This window comes from Erpetoichthys calabaricus, chromosome 16 (genome assembly GCF_900747795.2).
Source record: "Erpetoichthys calabaricus chromosome 16, fErpCal1.3, whole genome shotgun sequence".
In the NCBI taxonomy this organism is placed as follows: Eukaryota; Metazoa; Chordata; class Cladistia; order Polypteriformes; family Polypteridae; genus Erpetoichthys; species Erpetoichthys calabaricus.
This window is the reverse complement of record NC_041409.2, coordinates 76,097,987-76,118,485: the sequence shown is the minus strand read 5'-3', so window position 1 is coordinate 76,118,485 and position 20,499 is coordinate 76,097,987. Positions and strand designations below refer to the sequence as shown.

The 20,499-nt window shown below is 36.2% G+C and overlaps 1 protein-coding gene across 1 annotated transcript in view; it reads right to left on the bottom strand.

Moving 5' to 3' along the window:
• cdc42bpb (CDC42 binding protein kinase beta (DMPK-like)) overlaps positions 1–20,499 on the bottom strand; it is a 227,351-nt gene that overhangs the window by 95,426 nt on the left and 111,426 nt on the right. Inside the window, 4 exon segments of the mRNA XM_051919892.1 lie at positions 4,619–4,712; positions 5,635–5,783; positions 9,542–9,637; positions 10,433–10,516. Of these exon segments, the coding sequence (XP_051775852.1) occupies positions 4,619–4,712; positions 5,635–5,783; positions 9,542–9,637; positions 10,433–10,516 (423 nt within the window).

Genomic DNA, 20,499 nt, shown 5'->3' with positions numbered 1-20,499 from the left:
AGAAATGTAGTGAAGAAACTAATGATATCTGCATCCATTTATTTATGAACATATGGATTTTCTGCATTGGTATTAATTAAAAGCAAACATAAGTCTGGGTTACAAAATGAAGATGACTTCTTCCTTAGTAGCATCCAATCCCACATCATTTGCCTGGCCTCCTCCCATAAAGCACATCCTTCTTACTGAATAAGTACAATGTCTTAGTTCATAGTTTCACCATGTTGGGAGGTTGTTATAAATCAGCCAATTTTTTTTGAAGTAGCAGAAAGTAAATGGATAGGGTCACTAGTTTTTTTTTTATCTCCCCTTGAAAATAGAGGCTATAAAAAAATATGATAAACACTGGATTAAATGTTTCTCTGCCTTTTCTCTTTATAGTAAGAAGATAAAAAATGAATGGAATTTTAGTAGGAGCCATTTCAGTTTATGTAAAAGGCAAGAAAGAAAGATCTGGGGAAACCCAAGATAGCCTCAATTAGGAGCCGGGAGGTGGGTTGGAGGTATTAAAGGATTCTGATTGGTTGTGTCCTCTGTTTTTGGCTTTCCGGTCTCTAATCTCTTACTCATACCCTTCAATGGTATCAGTTACAATTTTCCATTTGCCACATATTATTATATTCCTTGCTCTCTCTGGGCACCAGCATAATTTTTTTTTTCTGGACTAAGTATAACTGCTAAATTTCTTCTTGCCTCTAGATGGGGAACCTCAGATCTAATTGCACTGAAGAACTGGATGTCTGCGTTTTAAAAATCTGATCATTCTGGAGCTATCTGCATCACAAACTAACTTGGTCAGGTGTAGTAGGAAGGTCAGTTGCCACAGACGCAATTCCTGGTGGTATGGCACAGGATATGGTGGAGGGAGGAATGGCAGAGTTGCACTGTTTGGGCTTACTTCACATATAGCTTCTTCTTCCAGTAAGCTGACTTTCTGACAAAATTATTAATTTAAAAAAAAAAAAAAAAAGACACGGTGGGACAGTTGGCAATCCTCTCCGGCTCCTTTAAAAATCCAGAAGTGCAGCAGTAGCGTATTAATGAATTAGTGGGTAAAAGAAGATAAAGTGTTTTGATCATATTATTAATCTCATTACCACCAAACCTTATCTGCTCCAATACTTGCCAATTCACTTGGTCAAATTGCTTTTTAGCATCTAAGGAATGCAAAGCTATTGCACAATGAAGGTTAGCTGCTGTATCAACAACATGGAGTACATGTCTTATATTACCTTCTGCCTGGCAAGTACAAACAAAACCAGTCTTGTCTGGGTGGATTAGTTTAGAGATTACAACCTGAAGACTGTGTGCCAAAGCTTAACAAGCAATTTAAATGAGAGTTAATCAAAGAGACAGGACAATATCTTGAACCTTAAAGGGACACTTTATTTTAAAGCAGTGATCTCAGCAGCATTAACAGAGTCATTTATTCAAGTGAAAGAGATTGCAGAATTTAAAATTTGAAAAAAAAAAAAAAAGAGAGAGGTCAATAATGGTTTCTAAAATGGTGAAAAAAGTACACATGGAAACCCATCTTCCTACACTGTGTGGAATCAAATTCATCACAGTTCAAGTACAGAAATGAGGATATTTAAAGTTGAGTCTTCATCTTGAACAGTTTTGGGAGCCAGAAATTTGCTGAACCTAACACTAGCAACATAATATTTTTTCCATGTGCAATGAATGTAATATTCTGCCTTCTGTAGGAGAACTGAACTCCGGTTATTTCTCACAGTAGAAATCAAAGATTCATAATCAGGGTCAAACATGAACCCTTGAGAGAAGCAATTCAAGACCCTAATTCAAATATCTTCTATCTACATCAGGGGTCCTCAATCACAGTCCTGGAGGGCCACAGTGGCTGCAGGTTTTTGTTCTAACCTGGCTGCTTAATTAGAATGCAATTTTTGTCAATAATTAAATTTTATGGCTTGTTGGTGCTTTAACTCTGGTATGTCAGATAATTCTCCCCTTTCTAAGGATATCATCCAAATGATTTGAAGGGTAAAGTGGATGAGTAATTCTCAGTCCTTCTTTTTTTTTCTCTTCAGGTTTCTTCCAAGTATTTAATTAAACCCAATAGTACATTATAAACACACAAAGATGTGAATGGTAACAAGCTAAATGGAGAAATGCTGGTCTCTTTTGTCATTTGCATGTTATTGCTAATTAAGGGCAATTAAAAACCAAGACTAAAATAAGCAATAAGAGTTCAAAATCTTAATGAGCGAGACAACTAAAGTGAAGCAGAAGTGTGACTTGAGCAATAACTGCTTTTTATTAAGCAACTGGGTTAGAGCAAAAAAACCTGCAGCCACTGCAGCCCTCCAGGACCATGACTGAAGACCCCTGGTCTACATGATTGTGCCAGTCCAGTAGTACATATAAGAGAAAAGTTACAAATTACCCATTTTACAGTTAACAAGAAAACTTCAGGATACTCCACTGAAGCAGAGTTAAAGACCTCCAGAATGGACAACAGTTTCTGACAATATACAAGATTGTTTAGTTATGATTTAAACCACCACTGTGCTTATGAGGAATGAAATGCAGCAAGAGCACATTTTACTGTCAGAGACAGATACAAAGTTGCAGTCTAACCTAGAATGGGAGTGGTATCTAGTAAGATAACAGAATCCATTGATAGAAAGGTTCAACATCCAATAGGAGTGAAACAAAATTAAGGTTAGATGTAATGAGGGCTATGGTGATGTAGAAGGGAAATAGATTGTCTATCAAAAGGTTCAAATATAAATTTGCATCATTTTTGAGAATAATATCCAAATTTAAATATTGATTGCAGTGTTTAAAAATGGAAGGTTGATATTGAGTAGGAGCATGGGTAACAGAGTTTCCTGTCACTAGGAGGAGGAGGTTGGGAGCATACACTGTTACAGCGCATGCTAGGATCAAGAAAAAAATAACAGAACCTATCTAGGTTGTCAGAATCTGAGCCAAGAAATCATTAGAATGGCTGCTCTGCACTTCTTAAATTGGGCCACAAAGTAATGCACATTATTAAGATGGAGCACATCTTAAGCCAGTAGCCAACTTTATTAAATGAAGGAAACAGTGACCCTTTATACCATAAATAATACAAAATGCAAGCTCTATTAATACTAGACCAGAGGCCAAGAGTGGGAAAAGAAGCTATAGAAATATTAGCCAAACAAAAAGGGTGAAAAGAACAACAGAAAGAATAAACAGTATAGTAGAGAGAAAAAGAAGAATGAAGGAGTGAATCCCCCAGATAAAAAAAGAGATAGTTTTGTTAAAGTAATAAACAGAAAGGTGGAGAGAAAGACAGGAATTAAGGAGGGAAAACCACAGATACAAAAAGATAGTTTTGTTAACTCTCCCAAACCAGAACACTCTGCACCTGATCAGAATAAAAACATAAACCACAACAGACTGAAGAAGCCCATATACAGTATGTGCCGAAGCTAGCATTATGCTCCCTAACATCCTTCAGTAAATTAAGAAAAAGACAAACTAATGTGCAGAGATGAGAGGATGATGATTTAATTAAACCCTCAATTTCTAGCAGCCATATGATGAATGAGCAGCATCAGAGCTATCACGCACAACTTACCCCTCTCATGCACCCATTTTGCTTATGATGTTAAAATATCTATGTTTTATTTTTAAAAAAAACATTACCAAATACATACATTAAACTGCTGCTCCAAATAATATACCATAAATACTAAGGATCAGATCTGCTTACCCTGTTGGCTCAGGATATTCATTAACTTGATGCCATCCCATGAAAATTTTACATACTCAGCCTTCTCCACTAAAAGGTTTCCTTGGAGAGTACCAAGTGCTGTGGAACTCAGCTGGTACTGCAGCAAGTTATTTGTGCACATTGGGCTTAATGTTTTCTAGAATGTCTGCCATCATGGCTGCACTGACTTTTCAAAAACAACAAATTTATTTCTCGAGCAGCCCGAAATCACACAGGGAATGCCTTTAACAGGTCCTATTTTTTAACAGCCCCCAAGCCTTGACACTTTGAGAAGACAAGAAAAAAAAATCTCAGGAACGGCAATCCAGAGAGAGGCACCCTTCAAGGCAGGTTGGGTGTGCAACTGTTGTCAAAAAATGGTGTAAAGTTAACACAGAAAACAGCACAGAGATGCTGAATCAATCTACCCCAGAAATACAATGCAATAGTACAAAATACATTATTCTTACACAGCACTCCTCACTGAGTGCAGGCTCAGTGCATGGCTACAACTCTCAAGGCAAAACGCAATAACAGATTTATGCAGGTAACTCCTCATTCTGCAACGACTAAAAGGTTCATGCTGCGATCTGCAGAATCCAGATGACATTTCAATAATGTGGAGTGTAGCGACTTTTGTAATTGAAATTGTAGAATTTTGGGAGTACTAATAGTAGCTAGGGATTTAAAAAAAAAATGGACGGTCACAAGGAGTTTGCAAAACTCATGTCCATCTGCAAACAGAGGTCATATGGTGACTCCTTAACTACTTATTTATTGAAGAAAACAGCATATACCAAGTTACACATATGGAACACTTCTTTATTTGAGCTTCTTATTCATCTTAATATCTGTGATAAAAATACCTAGTGTATGGCAGACTATACTTACTGTACCATCCTCCATCATTTTCAAGCAGGAGCCAAAGTCAGCAAGACGTATATGTCCATTCATGTCAAGTAATACATTGTCTGGCTTTATATCTCTGCAAAGAAGGAAACAAAATACTAATAATCTTGAATGAAACCTTTAATGACTGTTATTCCAAAGACATTTCATGACAGTCTTTCTGGAGGTGGTTCTGAATTTATATGTTTCCAATACACCATTAAAAATTTGTAATTTCTCTAATTTACCATGCAACAACAACTCTAAATTATTCAATAAAAATAATCAAACCACCTCCTAACATTCAATTTTTCTCCCATTTTACATCTTACCTCCTTTTCTTCAGCTATAAAATAGCAATACACAACATGTTGACAACTACTGAATAACATTTAACTTTGTTTTCTTTTTCTGATATTGAAGAATTATAATTTATCCCTGGTCATGCGTTGCTTTGTAATTCTTTGTATTTTAATTTTAAAAAAAATTCTGAATGGTTAAAAACAAAACTGCTACAAGATTTAATTTCAAAAATTTTTCCTTAGTTTTATGCTCACAATACATATATATAGAACATACACAGAAAAAAAGTTTTATAAACTATATATTAAAACATCAAATCGTAATTAAAATAAAATATCAAAAAAAGATGGCAACTGTAAGCACTGCAACAATAAACAATTGAAATGCTGCTTCTTTGTCACATACTTTTCTGGTAAAAGAAACAATTACAGGCATTACCTACATTAAGACCTAATGTAAAGCATAAAAAGCTAGTTTCTCCACAAAATCAAAACAGTAACATGAAAATATTTAGAAAATGTTTTAATTCAGTTTTATAATGAAAGCCAAAGAGGATCAATCTGAGGAAACTAAAGTACATTGCAAACACTAAAAATTGCATTTTTTTCATTTCAAATGATGCTTTAACATTACTTAGGATAGTTTTCCAACAGCTCAGTGTTTCACTGACAGTTTCTCGACTACTGCAAAAGTTAGTAATATAAAACTGAACTTACCTGTGAACATAGTGATGTTGATGAATGGAATGAATTGCCAAAACCATTTCTGCCAAGTAAAATTTGGCCATATCTTCTGGAAGCCTATCTTCAAATTTGCTGAGTAGCGTGAGAAGATCTCCACCAACATAGTAGTCCATGACTAAATACTAGCATCAAAATAAAGTATTAAAAAGAAAATGACAAAAGGGCTCACTTATTACATAATACTTCAAATATATAAACTAGAATAGAATGCAATCATGGCAGTAACACATTTGCCCTATGATCTGACAGGCAATACTATAAACCATAAATACATGTATGAAATTAACCGTCGGGACAAATCAATAACTTATTAACTGCAGACATACTATGGACAGCATTGTAAAAAAGAAAAGTTTCAAAAATGCATCATTTTTCTTTCCAAAGCAAAATACTTTTTAAACTCTTGTGCACCTGCACTATTTGATTGTTTTTTTTCCTTCATTTTTTCACCAAGCCTACTTGGTTTTTACTCTCATATCTCAAAAACACAAAGGCTAAATTTATTAGCAATATAAAATGTGTCACTGAGAGTCTAAATATTCTCTGTAATGGACTGACACAATTGTTTATGGCTTTGCTCACATTGCTAATGGGATAGTTACCAGTTCCACTTGTCCTGAAAATAGATAAACAGGTTAGACAATGGATGGATAGATGAGCATAAAAACATTTACATAGGTCAAAAATATTCTTGGAAAAGTACATAGATCTTAGTTGTGTTACCAGGTAAGGGACTGAAGTTTCACAAAGAAACACTTAAATATGGGGTTGTCCTGGGGGCATTTAAATGGGTAAATAAAAGGTGTTTTGAGACTTCTTGAAAACCAAGACCTTTCAGCTGAGCAGTAGCAGAAATAGCCAAAGTGGCATCTTAATATGCTTTAGATATAAAAAGTATTTTAAAGTGTCATCAACTACTTTTATAGTATGTAATTAGGTTTTTCCTTAAGGTTTGGCTGACACAAATACCTCAGATTCATTCTTAAAGTTCACAGTGCAGCAAGCAAATGCAGCTTGTGTTTCCTGGAGACAAAGGTTCACCGAAAGTAAACAGTGAAATATTTAGCAGTAGAGTGGTCACAACAGTAAAGATTGTTTATAGACTGATCATAAATCTCATGTGACATGAAAACATGGCAGTTTAATGTTTTCATGACAATAAATGACAGTCTGACGGGCTATTTTTATTTTGTGGAGAGCAAAGAAAATCAAAGTTCACCTTGCAATTATTTACTGAACTTGTGTTTTTTGCTTTTTTTAAAGTAATGTAAGCTGATCTGCCATCAGTGGTACATACTGTATATTCATTCATTTTATTTTCACTCCACTTATCCTAAGGTAGCAACACATGCTCAGCTGGGCCACCAGACAAGCAGAGACATACTCCTTCCAATGTGTGCTAAGTTTTTCCCTAGTGGACAATGCCTTATATACTTCCCATTGGAGAAATCAAGGGTACATTCTAACTACATACATAAGGCAACTCAACTGCATCCCCTTGAGCTACAAAAGCATTAGTTCTACTCTTAGGTTGTCCTTGCACTGAAGAGCTTCTCACTCTAACACAAACCATAAGTCCACCAACCCTTCCCCAGAAACTCTTACCACCCGAATTCATTTTGCAATCTCATTCTTTCGTTCGCCATCTATATCTTGTGAGGACTGGGATGAAGACTGAATAGTAAACTGGTAGCATTCTCTGAAAACTTAGTTCCCACTTTACCAACATATCTGCAGAACTGCTGCACCATGATCAGTTCTTTGGTCTGTCTTACAACCTACTCTTCTTTTACTTTTGAACAAATTTTGAGACACCTGAACTCATACTAGAGAGAGGACTCTCACCTCAAATTCAAAAGTGACAATTCTCATAATGGCTGCATCACACTTGGCTCCAAACATTACCAATTACACATTGGAGATCAGTTTGAATAAGCCAAAATAACATCAAAGCTGCAAAGATGCTATTCTTAAGTTACGTAACTGAATAAGTCTAGGCTGGAATGCCTTCAGATTTACTTGGCAATTTTAATAGAGATCATGGCAAAAATATTCACATTTAAAATATATGAGATGGAAAACTGAATTACAGACAGAATGAGACATGGCATTAACAAAAACAGGGACATCCTGTTAAAATCTTAACATAATTAAATTAACTTCCATTTATTTATATTACAAAGCCTACAAAATCAGTGTAATTCAAAGGAACTCAATGTAAAATAAAATGACTTTCTCATCAGCATTCTGATCCAGGTCAGACTGGTTTTTTTTTGTTTTTTTTTAATGTGGTTGTGACTCTGCCCAGTATGAAAATATCTACCCAGTTTGTAAACAACTGATTTTGTAAACTGGCCTAATCGGCTTGAATGAAGTTGGTGGCATGATCACTAAGGGATATCACGTGACAAAAAAAGCTGGAAACACCAATGTTTAACTTCTGCATGCAGCCTGACATACATTTACTGTACAGTTTATCATCCACTATTGTTTACAATTAATTAGACAACAAACGTCCTTTTAAAAATGCCCTGTCAAACTGACTACATATTACACTATTACTGGCGCTAAAAAGTGAAATGGGGTAGTGGTTCTCAATGTAGACAAAATAATTACTCAAGAGAGAACATGTAAATATTAAACAATTAAACTTACCTAAAATATTCATATTATGTCACTCTTCAAGATCACAGTGCTAAGTAATTATAATACAGCATAGCCAGGTTTTTGTTCAGCAATTGGAATGGAGAAATTGTACTACACTGTTATTCTATGACAGTAATACCAAGCTGTAAGTATAATGCTTCTTAATGTTCAAATCAATCACTGGTCTACCAAATATTACAATTTACAGTAAATAACGAGTACTGGCAATGATAGTAATCTCTCCTGTCCAGAGCACAGTGAAAATTTTACTGGTGAAAAAGAGTAAAAATAACATCTAACTTTGAGCAAGACTTCAATAAGAATGCCAAACTGCCATACACTTGGTAGGATAAAGAAAAATTTAGGAATTAAGTATAACAACAAGATGAGGCATTTGTGCCAAAAACATACCAGACAATAAATATAAAATACTATGAAGAAATGGCTTTGTTAGAAACTACTTTTCTATATAAATTGCCCAAGCACCTAACAAAAAACAGACCATCAGAAACTTAATTTAAAAAAAAAAAAAGTTAGCATTATTTCAGAAATATTTAATTGTTCCGCTATTTTATAAGCTACAGGATGGGACTGTAAGGCAATGTATATCATGTGCTAAATCATTTTTCCAGCCTATTTACAAGCCACAACTCTGGATGCTCTGTACCTATCTAAATAAGGAAACACACTCTTTAAAGAGAATTTCTCATTAAACCAATAATTAAACCAAGTACTGTAACATTCTGTTTGCCAAAATTATTACAGTTGGTGGAGCTAAACATCCAGGAATGTTTTACACAAGTCACTATGCTGGTGGAATGTAAAGAATGTTCTAATTATACAGCATGACCCCTTGCTAAAGTGGACAGACCCTTGCGATAACAGAAATAACAAATCCACATCACAAGGTAAGTGCTGCCTGAGATTGAAAGCAAAAGGCCGCTCAGCCCAAGGTCATAGGTTTGAACAACTTTTGAACCTCGATGATTTCATATAAAAGCTATCCATGCTGTGAATGGGTGAACATCACTAATTTGTAAAAGAAAACATAAGCAGTCAGCCAGGGAGACTTACAGTGTAGCAATACATTTAGAGAAGCACCAAGATTTAACACTGTTTGAAACTCATCAAAAAAGGATCAAACAAGTAGAAGAGTATTGGGCGTTTTAAAACTTGACTTGTATTACCCCAATAAATGCAGTGTGTTTGTATAACAAGAAGAAAATAAACATACCAAATAGTTATCATCTTGAAAGGCATAGTGCAAGGTAGTGATCCACTGGCAGTCACCATTGACTAAAACATTCCTCTCTTCACGAAAGCAAGCAGTCTACATGAAAGAAAGAGAGTGCAGAGGTTACAGAAACTACAAACACAAACATTTCACAATATCTAAACATTCTTGAACTATAGTCTAACATTTAATAGCTATTCTACAATTAACAGTCAATTCATATAAAATTACAAGGTCTTTATTAAGGGTATTAGGCTTTACTCACACTACGGTTAGCATCAATGAGCACGGTAAACAACTTAAAGCATAATTCACTGCTTATAGTATCAGGACTGCCAGTTCAGTGATTCTTTGAGCAAGATCATTGTAGTAATCAGTTTAACAAAATAGATGTAAGTAATTAAACATCTTGCCTGAAGAAGGAGCCTGAGTTGCCTCGAAAGCTTGCATATTGTAATCTTTAAAGTTAGCCAATAAAAGGTGTCATTTTGCTTGGCTTTTCTCTACATTCTATATAGATGAAAACTGAGAACAAAGTCTGTCATGGAAGCCTGCTCTGTCTTTCAGGAAAAAATGTTACTCTGTACCATTTTCCTTTGTGTATTTGAAAATCCTAAAGATAATCTGTGCAAGTGATTAAAAAGAAAATCTAGATGAATAGCTGAAGCAATGTTTCTAATATTAGTAAATAGCTTTAGAAACCAAAATTTGTTATCACAGACCAAGATGCCTTAAAGGCCAGTGAACAATTCTTTAACCAAACTGTTCTATTTTTTTTGTTATCAGTTTAACAATATCACACATTTAATTTCTGATTATATGAAAGAGAACGTATATTTTTGTAAGAAAAAGAAAAGTTTCATTAAGCACTAGAAACTTATAAATCCTTACTTCAGCTCGCTTCAACATTTCCCACTTGTTAAGAATCTTCATTGCATAAACCCGCTCTGTATTTTTCATTTTAACAACTGCCACCTGAAAAGAAAAGAATACAGTCATATTACACATGTTAATTGTATATTTTTGTTAAACACATCGTTAAGTAATCACTTAAGGCAGTGGTCCTCAATTTCAGTCGGAGAGAGATGCAGTGTCTGCAAGCTTTTCTTCCAGCTGAATTTCTTAATTAGAAGCCAATACTTGTTGCTGAACTAAATATTGTTTAACCAATAATTTTGTGCTTCATTTTGGTAGACTTGCTTTTTAAGATTCTGAACCCTTGGTAGCAGCTTTTATTCTTACACAAATCAATTCACTGTTTTTAATTGCTTGTTTTCATAACTAGATACCAATCCATAATGAAATGTTAATGACAAAGGGTCTAGAAGCTCGCTATCTAACTCGATCCTATATACAACTGGGTGTGTTCATCATGGAGTATCATGTTTAACAAAATATTGAGAAATAAACTAAATAAACAGAAAAAATGTGAAGTGCATAGAATTACTAATCTGATCCAAAAGCAAGCATGTGCCAGTTGTCAATTTACTAGGTAACTGTGGCGACATGCACCTATGACTGCAGAAAACAATTAACCAACCTTTTTTTTTTTTTCTTTGATGCACTCGCATCAAGTGCAAAAAACTTCCTAATGCTGTCAGCACAGCTGGCTGTTCATAATAAACAACTGGTTTCCTATTGAAATTCGGTAGACTTATCATTCAAGGAAAGTTTTTGAGAAAATACAACTCCTCATATGTTCCTCAATAATTAACTCCTGTTCAGAATTAACTACAGCAGTGCACCTTAAACTCCCGGTGAATAGCATTTCGCTTCAGGTTAAACTGGGTCACTTTCCTCTGACTGTCACAAAACACTATAAATATGTTGGATTTATTAAGAAAAAAATCTCGGAAATTAAAATTCACTTCTTGTAATCTGATGGATAGCATGAAACAAGATGTTAATAAATGGTCATTTCCTCATAAATGCACATATAAAAAAAGACAATTTTGTACAACCCTAAAGTAAAGGAGAGCGTGCCATTAGCCAATATTCAGTATCCAATTTTATTACTGAATTGTGCATAAAATTACTGTGAATTAAAAAAAATTATCCTTTTAACAACAAGACAGAAAATGATGGTATATAATTAAGGACTAAGGTAATATAAACAGAAGCTGTTGGCTTTTTTATGAATGGAGGATGGACATTAAATAACAACTCTTTCATAATGATATTTAAAGTTAATACTTGTGTGAACATTTGTTAACTTTAACATTCTTCGTAGGTTGGTCTCATCCGTTACAGGAGATGGATGTCTGAAGCGGAGCTCCGTTAGCAGCGGCTTTATTTTCCCACGTATTTCTTATTATTTAGAGGTATCCTGTATTTACCCGACCCAAGGAACTTCCACTACAATATATAATATATAAACATGAGTAACAAGAAGAGAGGTCAGAAAGAACCGGAAAAGAAACTTAAAGCTACATCAAAGCCTGGACAGACATCAAGCCCGAGCACGAGGTACGGCCTCTCGGAGACTGACCTGGAACAGGCAGACGAATGTGCAGACTTCCTAGGAACCCGCTCCACTGCATCGTCTCCAGTCGAGAGCGAAAATGGGAGCGAGGGTGCAAGTGATGCAGGTCACAATGGATCGTCGATTTCAGGGGATCATTTGAAACTAGAAAAAGCCCTGCAGTACGTGCTCTCATCTACTCATCACGAGCCCACAGCATCGGCTGAAATAGGAGCTGCAATTCCACCCGCGGAGCACGAAAGCTGAAACGATCTGTCCGAACTGAAAGAGATCATCGTATTACTGGTGACTGCTACAACTACAGATGATAGGTGAGCTTAAGAAGGGAAGGGAAATGCGTCTATTTAATCATTTTGACGCGACCTTTAAAGGCATATTGGGGAAATTAGAGGAACACATTGAAGAAAACAGATCCAAACTGTAAAAACTTGCCGGTCAGCTGGATGACGTTGGTGATCAGCTGGATGACATTAAGCAGACATTCACGGCTCGAACTGAAACAGCGAAACAATTGGCATCTAACGCTGATGAAAAAGCTACAGCTGTGAATTCCAAATGCAAAAAACTCGTAGACAGACTTGCAGCCCTAGAGGATGGGTGCAGAAGGAATAATATTAAAATCGAAGGTCTACCTAAGAAATGAGAAAGTATAAACCCAGTGAAATTTGTAGTAGAATTACTCTCTAAAATAATTGGAGATGACTTTAAACCAGATACCGAGGTAGCAGCAGCTTATCGGATACGCAGTTCAAATACCTTTAAACCTAGGTCTTTTATTGTTCGCTTTGAGCAACTACGATGTAAGCTTGATGTGATGGCACTTCTCAGACACAAGCAAGAGATTATATTTGAAAATAATCTCATTCGAATTTTCCCTGACTTCTCACCTTTAACAGCTGCAAAACGGGCAGCCTTCTTCAACATTAAACAGCTGTTACGGAAAGCCGATATCAAATACAGCCTTTAGTATCCTGCCAAACTGAAAGTGGAAGTTCATGGCCAATTTTATGTATTTTCAAGCAAGGAGGAAGCTGAAAAGGAATTAAAGAAGTTGTTCCCGACACTCTTTTGAAAGTCAATAAGGAGCCTGGCATGGCAAGGCAAGGAGCTATCACCTGCTGTCTGATCCACTTGTAAGGATATGGGTATTATAATCATACATCCTTATCTTTACTTGGACGCTATATGTTTATGTTTTTTAAGTAAGCTCTGTTTTAATTACAGTTGTAGACGTGAGTGTGTGGAAGTTACAGATGTGAGTGTGTGGAAATAAGTAGGGTTTGTTTTTTTTTTTACTACCCTAAAGGAGACTGTTTAACATTATATCCTTGGTTTATTGTTATTTCTATTATTGCATTAGGATTTACTATGCTTATCCTAGACCACTTTTTAACACCAATACCAGGGTTCATTATTTTATTATCTTATTATTTTTAAATTGCTGAAGATTATATTTTAAGCTTAAAGACTGTTAATGATTATATTTTTGGCAGATAGTATTTAGACTTCAGCTGCAATAGATATCCCTACTTTTTAATTCTCAAACGCCGCTGCTTCGGGGGGGGGGGCTTGTTTTGTTTTGGACGTACTCTGTCTCTCGGTATGTCAGAGGACTGGGTCATTGTGAAGTGGGGTCTAGCCTCATGTGGGGAGGCAAAATGGAGGGGTGAGGGGATAAGGGGGGAGAGAAGGAGAGCAGGCTATATCTAATCTATCCTTTTAATCCTTATAATTATAACCATCAACGCAACAATAGGCTGTATGGCAATAACTTGTGGGGAAATTGGAAATTAAAATTAAAACTGCCTCACTACCAGTTAAGACTATAAAATGACATTAAAAATTCAAAATCAACGTCTCTATGATGGGACAGTTAATTTTGTGAGCTGGAATGTTAAAGGCCTGAATCATGAATTAAAGAGAAAGAAAGTATGCTCTCACCTAACAGGCTTAAACGCTAAAACAGTATTTTTATAGGAGACCCACTTACTAAGCAAGGATCAATTCCGGCTACAAAAAGACTGGACTGGCCAAATGTTCCGTTCTAGCTTTACAAAGAAAACTAGAGGTGTGGGAATTCTCATACATAGAACAGTCCCATTTGTAGCATCAGATGTAGTATCAGATCCTGAAGGGAGATATGTGATGGTAATGGGCAATTTATTTAACTGTAAAATGATTTTGATAAATGTTTATGCACCCAATGTCGATAAGAAATTCATGCAAAATCTATTTGCATACATTCCCAATGTGAACACTCATAAAATTATAATGGCTGAGGACTTTAATTGTGTTTTAAATCCACTCTTGGATTGGACTCCTGCCACAGGGGCGACGACATCCAACACTGCAAAGACAATTACACAGTTTGTAACCGACCACAACTTATCAGACCCCTGGAGGTAAACCCAAACTCAAGAACATATTCGTTCTACTCACCAGTGCATCATAGCTACTCAAGAATCGATTATTTCTTTATAGATAATAATTTCTTGCCTACGATTAAATCTTGTAAATACGACACAATTGTTAATTCCGACCATACACCTCTAGTTTTGGAGCTAAAATCATTATATCCCCCCCACACTCACCTCGCAGATGGCGCCTTAACCCACTTATATTAGCAGACAAGAACTGTACAGAATTTATATCCAAACAAATTAGCTTCTTCCTTGAGACAAACACACCCTCAGAGGTCTCTGCAGGAACACTCTGGAAAACTCTAAAGGCCTTCTTAAGAGGACAGATTATTTCATATCTTTCCCACAGAAATAAATTAGAAACCAAGAAAGTGTCAGAGCTAAGAAGCAAAATTACTAGAATACACGAAGAACAAGCCAGGCATCCAAGTGAGGCTCTTCATAGGAAAAGGCAGGATCTGCATACAGAACTCAACATCTTAACAACTAAAGAAACTGAAAAACTTATTTATAAATCAAGACATCATCACTATGAACACGGAGAGAAAGCTAATAAGCATTTAGCTCAACAAATCCACAAGCAAGAAGTTCACAATGCAATCCCAGTAATCACCAACACTAATGTAGATGAAATCATTGACCATAAAAATATAATGCACACATTTAGAGACTACTATAAAACCTTATATTCTACTGAGTTTAAAGAAGACAACACACAATCTAATGCATTTCTGGATACATTACAGATACCACAAATAGATACTTTTAGTGCTGAGGAACTGGATAAACCTCTGACCCTATCAGAATTACAAGATGCTATAAACTCACTTCAAGGCGGCAAATCAGCAGGTCCTGATGGCTACCCTATAGAATTTTAAAAGAAATTCTCCACTCAGTTGGCTCCCCTCTTATTGGCACCATTTACTGAAACTAGAGACAATCAAATTCTACCTCAAACGTTTCGTCAAGCATTAATCACCATCTTTCCTAAACAAAATAAGGACTTGTTACAATGTGCATCATACAGACCAATTTCACTTCTGAATAATGATGTTAAGATACTCTCAAAAATTATAGCTAGAAGGATGGAGAACGTGCCGCCTTCGGTAATATCACAGGATCAAACTGGATTTATTAAAGGCGACACTTATCTTCCAATCTTCGAAGCCTGTTTAACGTAATATATTCACTAGCAAAGTCAAACACCCCAGAGATATTATTATCATTGGATGCAGAAAAAGCATTTGATATGATTGAATGGAACTACCTTTTCATTGTATTGGAGAAATTTGGGTTTGGCCCGAATATTTGTGCATGGATCAAACTACTGTACACCAGTCCAGAAGCTTCAGTCTGTATTAACAACATTTGTTCAGACTACTTTAAACTAGAAAGTGGCACCAGACAAGGATGCCCCTTGTCACCACTGCTGTTTGCAATCGCCATTGAACCACTGGTGGTCCACTATCGAAATTCTTATCAGATAAAGGGGATTATCCGAGAAGGACTGGAACAGAAAATTTCTCTACATGCAGATGATATGGTTTTATATATATCAGACCCAGAAAATACTGTGCCTTTTACCATAGCAGATCAGTTTAAATACCATGGGGTAAATATCACAAGTAAACAAAGCTCTTTATCAACAAAATCTTCGCCGTCTGTATGGAAAAAATTAAGCAAGACTTGCACAGATGGTCAACCTTTCATCTCACTCTAGCTGGAAGAATTAAGGTTGTTAAGATGAATATCCTTTCTAAGCTGCTTTTTTTATTTCAAAACATCCCAATATACACTGCCTGGCCAAAAAAAAAGTCGCCACCTGGATTTAACTAAGCAAATAGGTACGAGCCTCCTATTGGATAATTACTGCATGGGCGATTATCTTTCGGCTGGCAACAAGTTATTTAACCCCAACTCGTGCAATGAGTTGCTTCTCATTTCTTAAACAACCATGTCGAAAGACGCATCTCGTGGTCGTGGAAAAGATGTTAGTCTGGATGAGAAGGGTCAAATCATTGGCATGCATCAAGCAGAGAAAACATCTAAGGAGATTGCAGAAACTACTAAAATTGGGTTAAGAACTGTCCAATGCATTATTAAAAACTGGAAGGGTAGTGGGGACCCATTGTCTTCGAGGAAGAAATGTGGCCGGAAAAAAATCCTGAATGATCGTGATCGGCGATCACTTAAACGTTTGGTGAAATCTAATCGAAGAAAAACAACAGTAGAACTCAGGTCTATGTTTAATAGTGAAAGTAAGAGCATTTCCACACGCACAATGCGAAGGGAACTCAAGGGATTGGGACTGAACAGCTGTGTAGCCATAAGAAAACCACTAATCAGTGAGGCAAACCGGAAAAAAAGGCTTCAATTTGCTAGGGAGCATAAAGATTGGACTCTGGAGCAATGGAAGAAGGTCATGTGGTCTGATGAGTCCAGATTTACCCTGTTCCAGAGTGATGGGAGCATCAGGGTAAAAAGAGAGGCGGTCAGACTCTACCATCATCAATGCAAGATCTTGGTGAAAAATTAATGCAACACTGGATGGAACTAAATCTTGTGACACTGCAGAAGCTTATCGAAACAATGCCACAGCGAATGCGTGCCGTAATCAAAGCTAAAGGCGGTCCAACGAAATATTAGAGTGTGTGACCTTTTTTTTTGGTGGCGACTTTTTTTTTTGGCCAGGCAGTGTATATCAATAAATCATTTTTTAAGCAATTAGATTCAACCATAACCTCATTTATTTGAAACTCAAAACATTCACGTATCCGAAGAGCGACCCTACAAAGACCTCAGGCAGAAGGTGGCATGGCTCTACCTAATTTTCAGTTTTATTACTGGGAAGCAAACATACAAGGCATAAAAACCTGAACATAAATAAATGAACATACACAGGCCTGGTCCACAATAGAAGTAAAATCCTGCAGCGCTTCTTTATATTCCCTGCTCTGCGCTCCAATAAATGCAAGTTATCGCAAATATACTAATAACCCAATTGTGCTTCACTCACTCAGAACATGGAACCAATTTAGAAAGCAATTTAAGATGGAAAATCTTCTATCTATGGCACCCCTGCAAGAGAACCACCTCTTTCAACCCTCGCAAACATATCCAGTTTTTAATATCTGGAAAAGATTTGGGATTAAATTGCTCAGAGATCTTTATATAGACAATATCTTTGCATCCTCTGAACAATTACATTCCAAATTTAACCTTCCAGCTACACATTTCTTTCACTATCTTCAAATTAGAAACTTTGTCAAACAGAACCTCCCTGATTTTCCTCATCTCGTACCCTCCACCATGCTGGAAAAAATACTGCTCAACTTCGAGGACTTAGACACCATTTCTGCAATATATAAAATTTTATTAGAGTCCCTTCCTTTCAAACATCCAAGAGGACAATGGGAAAAAGATCTCTTAATTAATATATCAGAAAAGGAGTGGAAGGTAGCAATGCAGAGAATTCACTCGAGCTTCATATGCGCAAAGCATAGACTTATTCAACTCAAAATTATATATCGAGCTCATCTGTCTCGCTTAAAACTGTCCAAAATGTTTCCAGGGCAAGATCCAACCTACGAACGTTGCAACCAAGCTCCTGCCTCACTGGGTCACATGTTTTGGGCATGCACCAAATTAACAACATTTTGGACCAAAATTTTTAAGTGCCTTTCAGACAGCCTTGGTGTCACAATCCCTCTGAACCCATTAATAGCTGTGTTTGGTGTTCTTCCAAATGGATTTGAAATGGATAAGGACAAGCAAACTGTGACTGCATTCACTACACTTTGGCACGCAGACTGATTTTGTTAAATTGGAAGAATCCTAACTCTCCTCTAATAAGTCAGTGGGAAACCAATGTTTTATATTATTTGAAATTGGAAAAAATCAAATTCTCAGTTAGGGGATCTGTACAGAATTTTTTCAAAACCTGGCAGAAGCTAATCAATAATATTTTAGAATATGAAGAAATTATTATTTCCGCATTTCTTTTCCTTCTCCATTTATCTTTTTTTTGCCTTTTTAGGCATGCCAATTTAGGCATGTTTAGAAGCCTTAAGTTTTACTCCTTTGGCCATGCTCTCCTTCTCAGGGGTGGGGTTTGATTTGTTTTCAATCCTATTTTTTGCAAAAATTGATCTATATTTACCAAATGATTACAATAAAATTAATAAAAAAAAAAAAAAAAAAAACTTTAACATTCTTTACTTAATTTACTGTGTAAAGACACAGTACACATTTCCTAACATAGTACAGCATTCAAACTTCCTAAAGAGTCGTGAAGGAAAATCTACTTTAATTGCATCTGCAAATAAAAATAAATCTGCAAAATCTACTTGCCTTATGAGAAATGGACTTCAGGTCAACAAAGTAGTGCAATAATATGAAGTACTCAAAAGACTATTTCAGATTCGTTGGACAAAAGCAATATATCCTTATCATACAGTCAGGATTTGTCAAAGGGGCTCGGAAAGCTCCACAAAAAAGCATTTGAGTATATCAGTGAATAAATTAAATGCCAAAATTTTGACAAAAGCTTACAATATAAAGTCCAATGTGGCATTATAGAATGGCATTTCTTAAATTTTGTATATCAATAGGGAAGAAAGTCCTGTTTGCATATGTTCTCTTAAGATAAGTAATATATCAACAAAAAGTAAATACAGCTCAATAGCTTAAATTTCAGTGCTTGTAAAAACATATGTTCTTTATTATATATATTGGTCAAATGCATTTATTCCTTTTTTTTAATTTGGAGACAAAGCTCCACCTTAGAGAGAAATCCTTACACAATTTTGCTTCTTATTGCAGGTTTAGAACTCACTGCATTAAGGAGACACTAAGATGTATATTTTGCTTAACTAATCTAACATTGAAACAATACTAACTTGCACTGCACTGCACTGCACTGTAAATCAGTGTTTCTCAACCTTTCTGGTGTGGTGACAACTTTTTTCCATGTGTCTTCATTACTCACTAAGGTGGAGTCCCCCCCCCTTGGAGAGTTCAATGCAATCATCAGAGTTGGGGTGGGGAATAGGGGTTTGGAGATGGTGCCCCAACCCAACAAACCCCCTTGGTGAATCCAGCATGGTTAGTAAACTTTTAACCCCTTGGTAACTCACACGTGATTGTAGAGTACAGGGACTGCATACTGGGGTTCTCCCTTGGTGAACTGCAAATGGCCTTCAGGTAGGGATGGGGTTCAAATGAGAAGATCAGTCTGGAGACCCACCATGACTATTATAAACAATAGTAACTCTCAAACCACCAGTGGCAGCCCGCAACCAGGAGTTGAGAAAAACTGCTCTGAAACATAGAACTGCACTAGATCAGTTTGACCTGATACCTAAAGGATCTCTTTTACCTACGATGAATAGAGAAGAGAATTTTGAGGACCAGGCAATACAGGCTAAAAGAATGTATCACATTATTATTTTTTCGTGTACATATTAAATGGTTCCAGACTACAAGATTTTAAAGTCATTCAGAGAAAATAAAATTACTGCAATGTCAACTAGGAAGTGAGTCTAATTCTGTGTTTAAACCATGCAATGGATAAACATGCATTTTTGTGCGTCTGACAATGACAAATTTCTTATATCTGGAGCTTAAGTGCAAAGAAGGAAAAAAAGTGAAAATAATGCATATGTAACAATTCCCATGAAAATAACAATCTCTTTAAATTGTATATCCAGTAAACCAAACCCGGGGGAGGGCGAGCGAAGCCCCATAGTTTTAAATAAGAATCACCCAAAATGTTATTCAATTGTTTGATTTAAAGTAGTCCTAATATCAATGTAGTTATTGAAAAAAAGCAGTTGGTCTTGTTTCTTCTGTGTTTGGCTTTGCTTCAATTCCAACATTCCACTCCATACTGTGTGAGACTTTACTCCCATCTCACCCACCCTACCTTGTTCTCCTCTTCACTGTCCAGCGCCCGCTCCAATTCAAGCTATCCCTCTGCTTACTTGGGGTCTGAGATAACCTCACTCCCCACCCTCTATACAAATTCCACAGATTCAATACTGCCTGAAAACTGCATC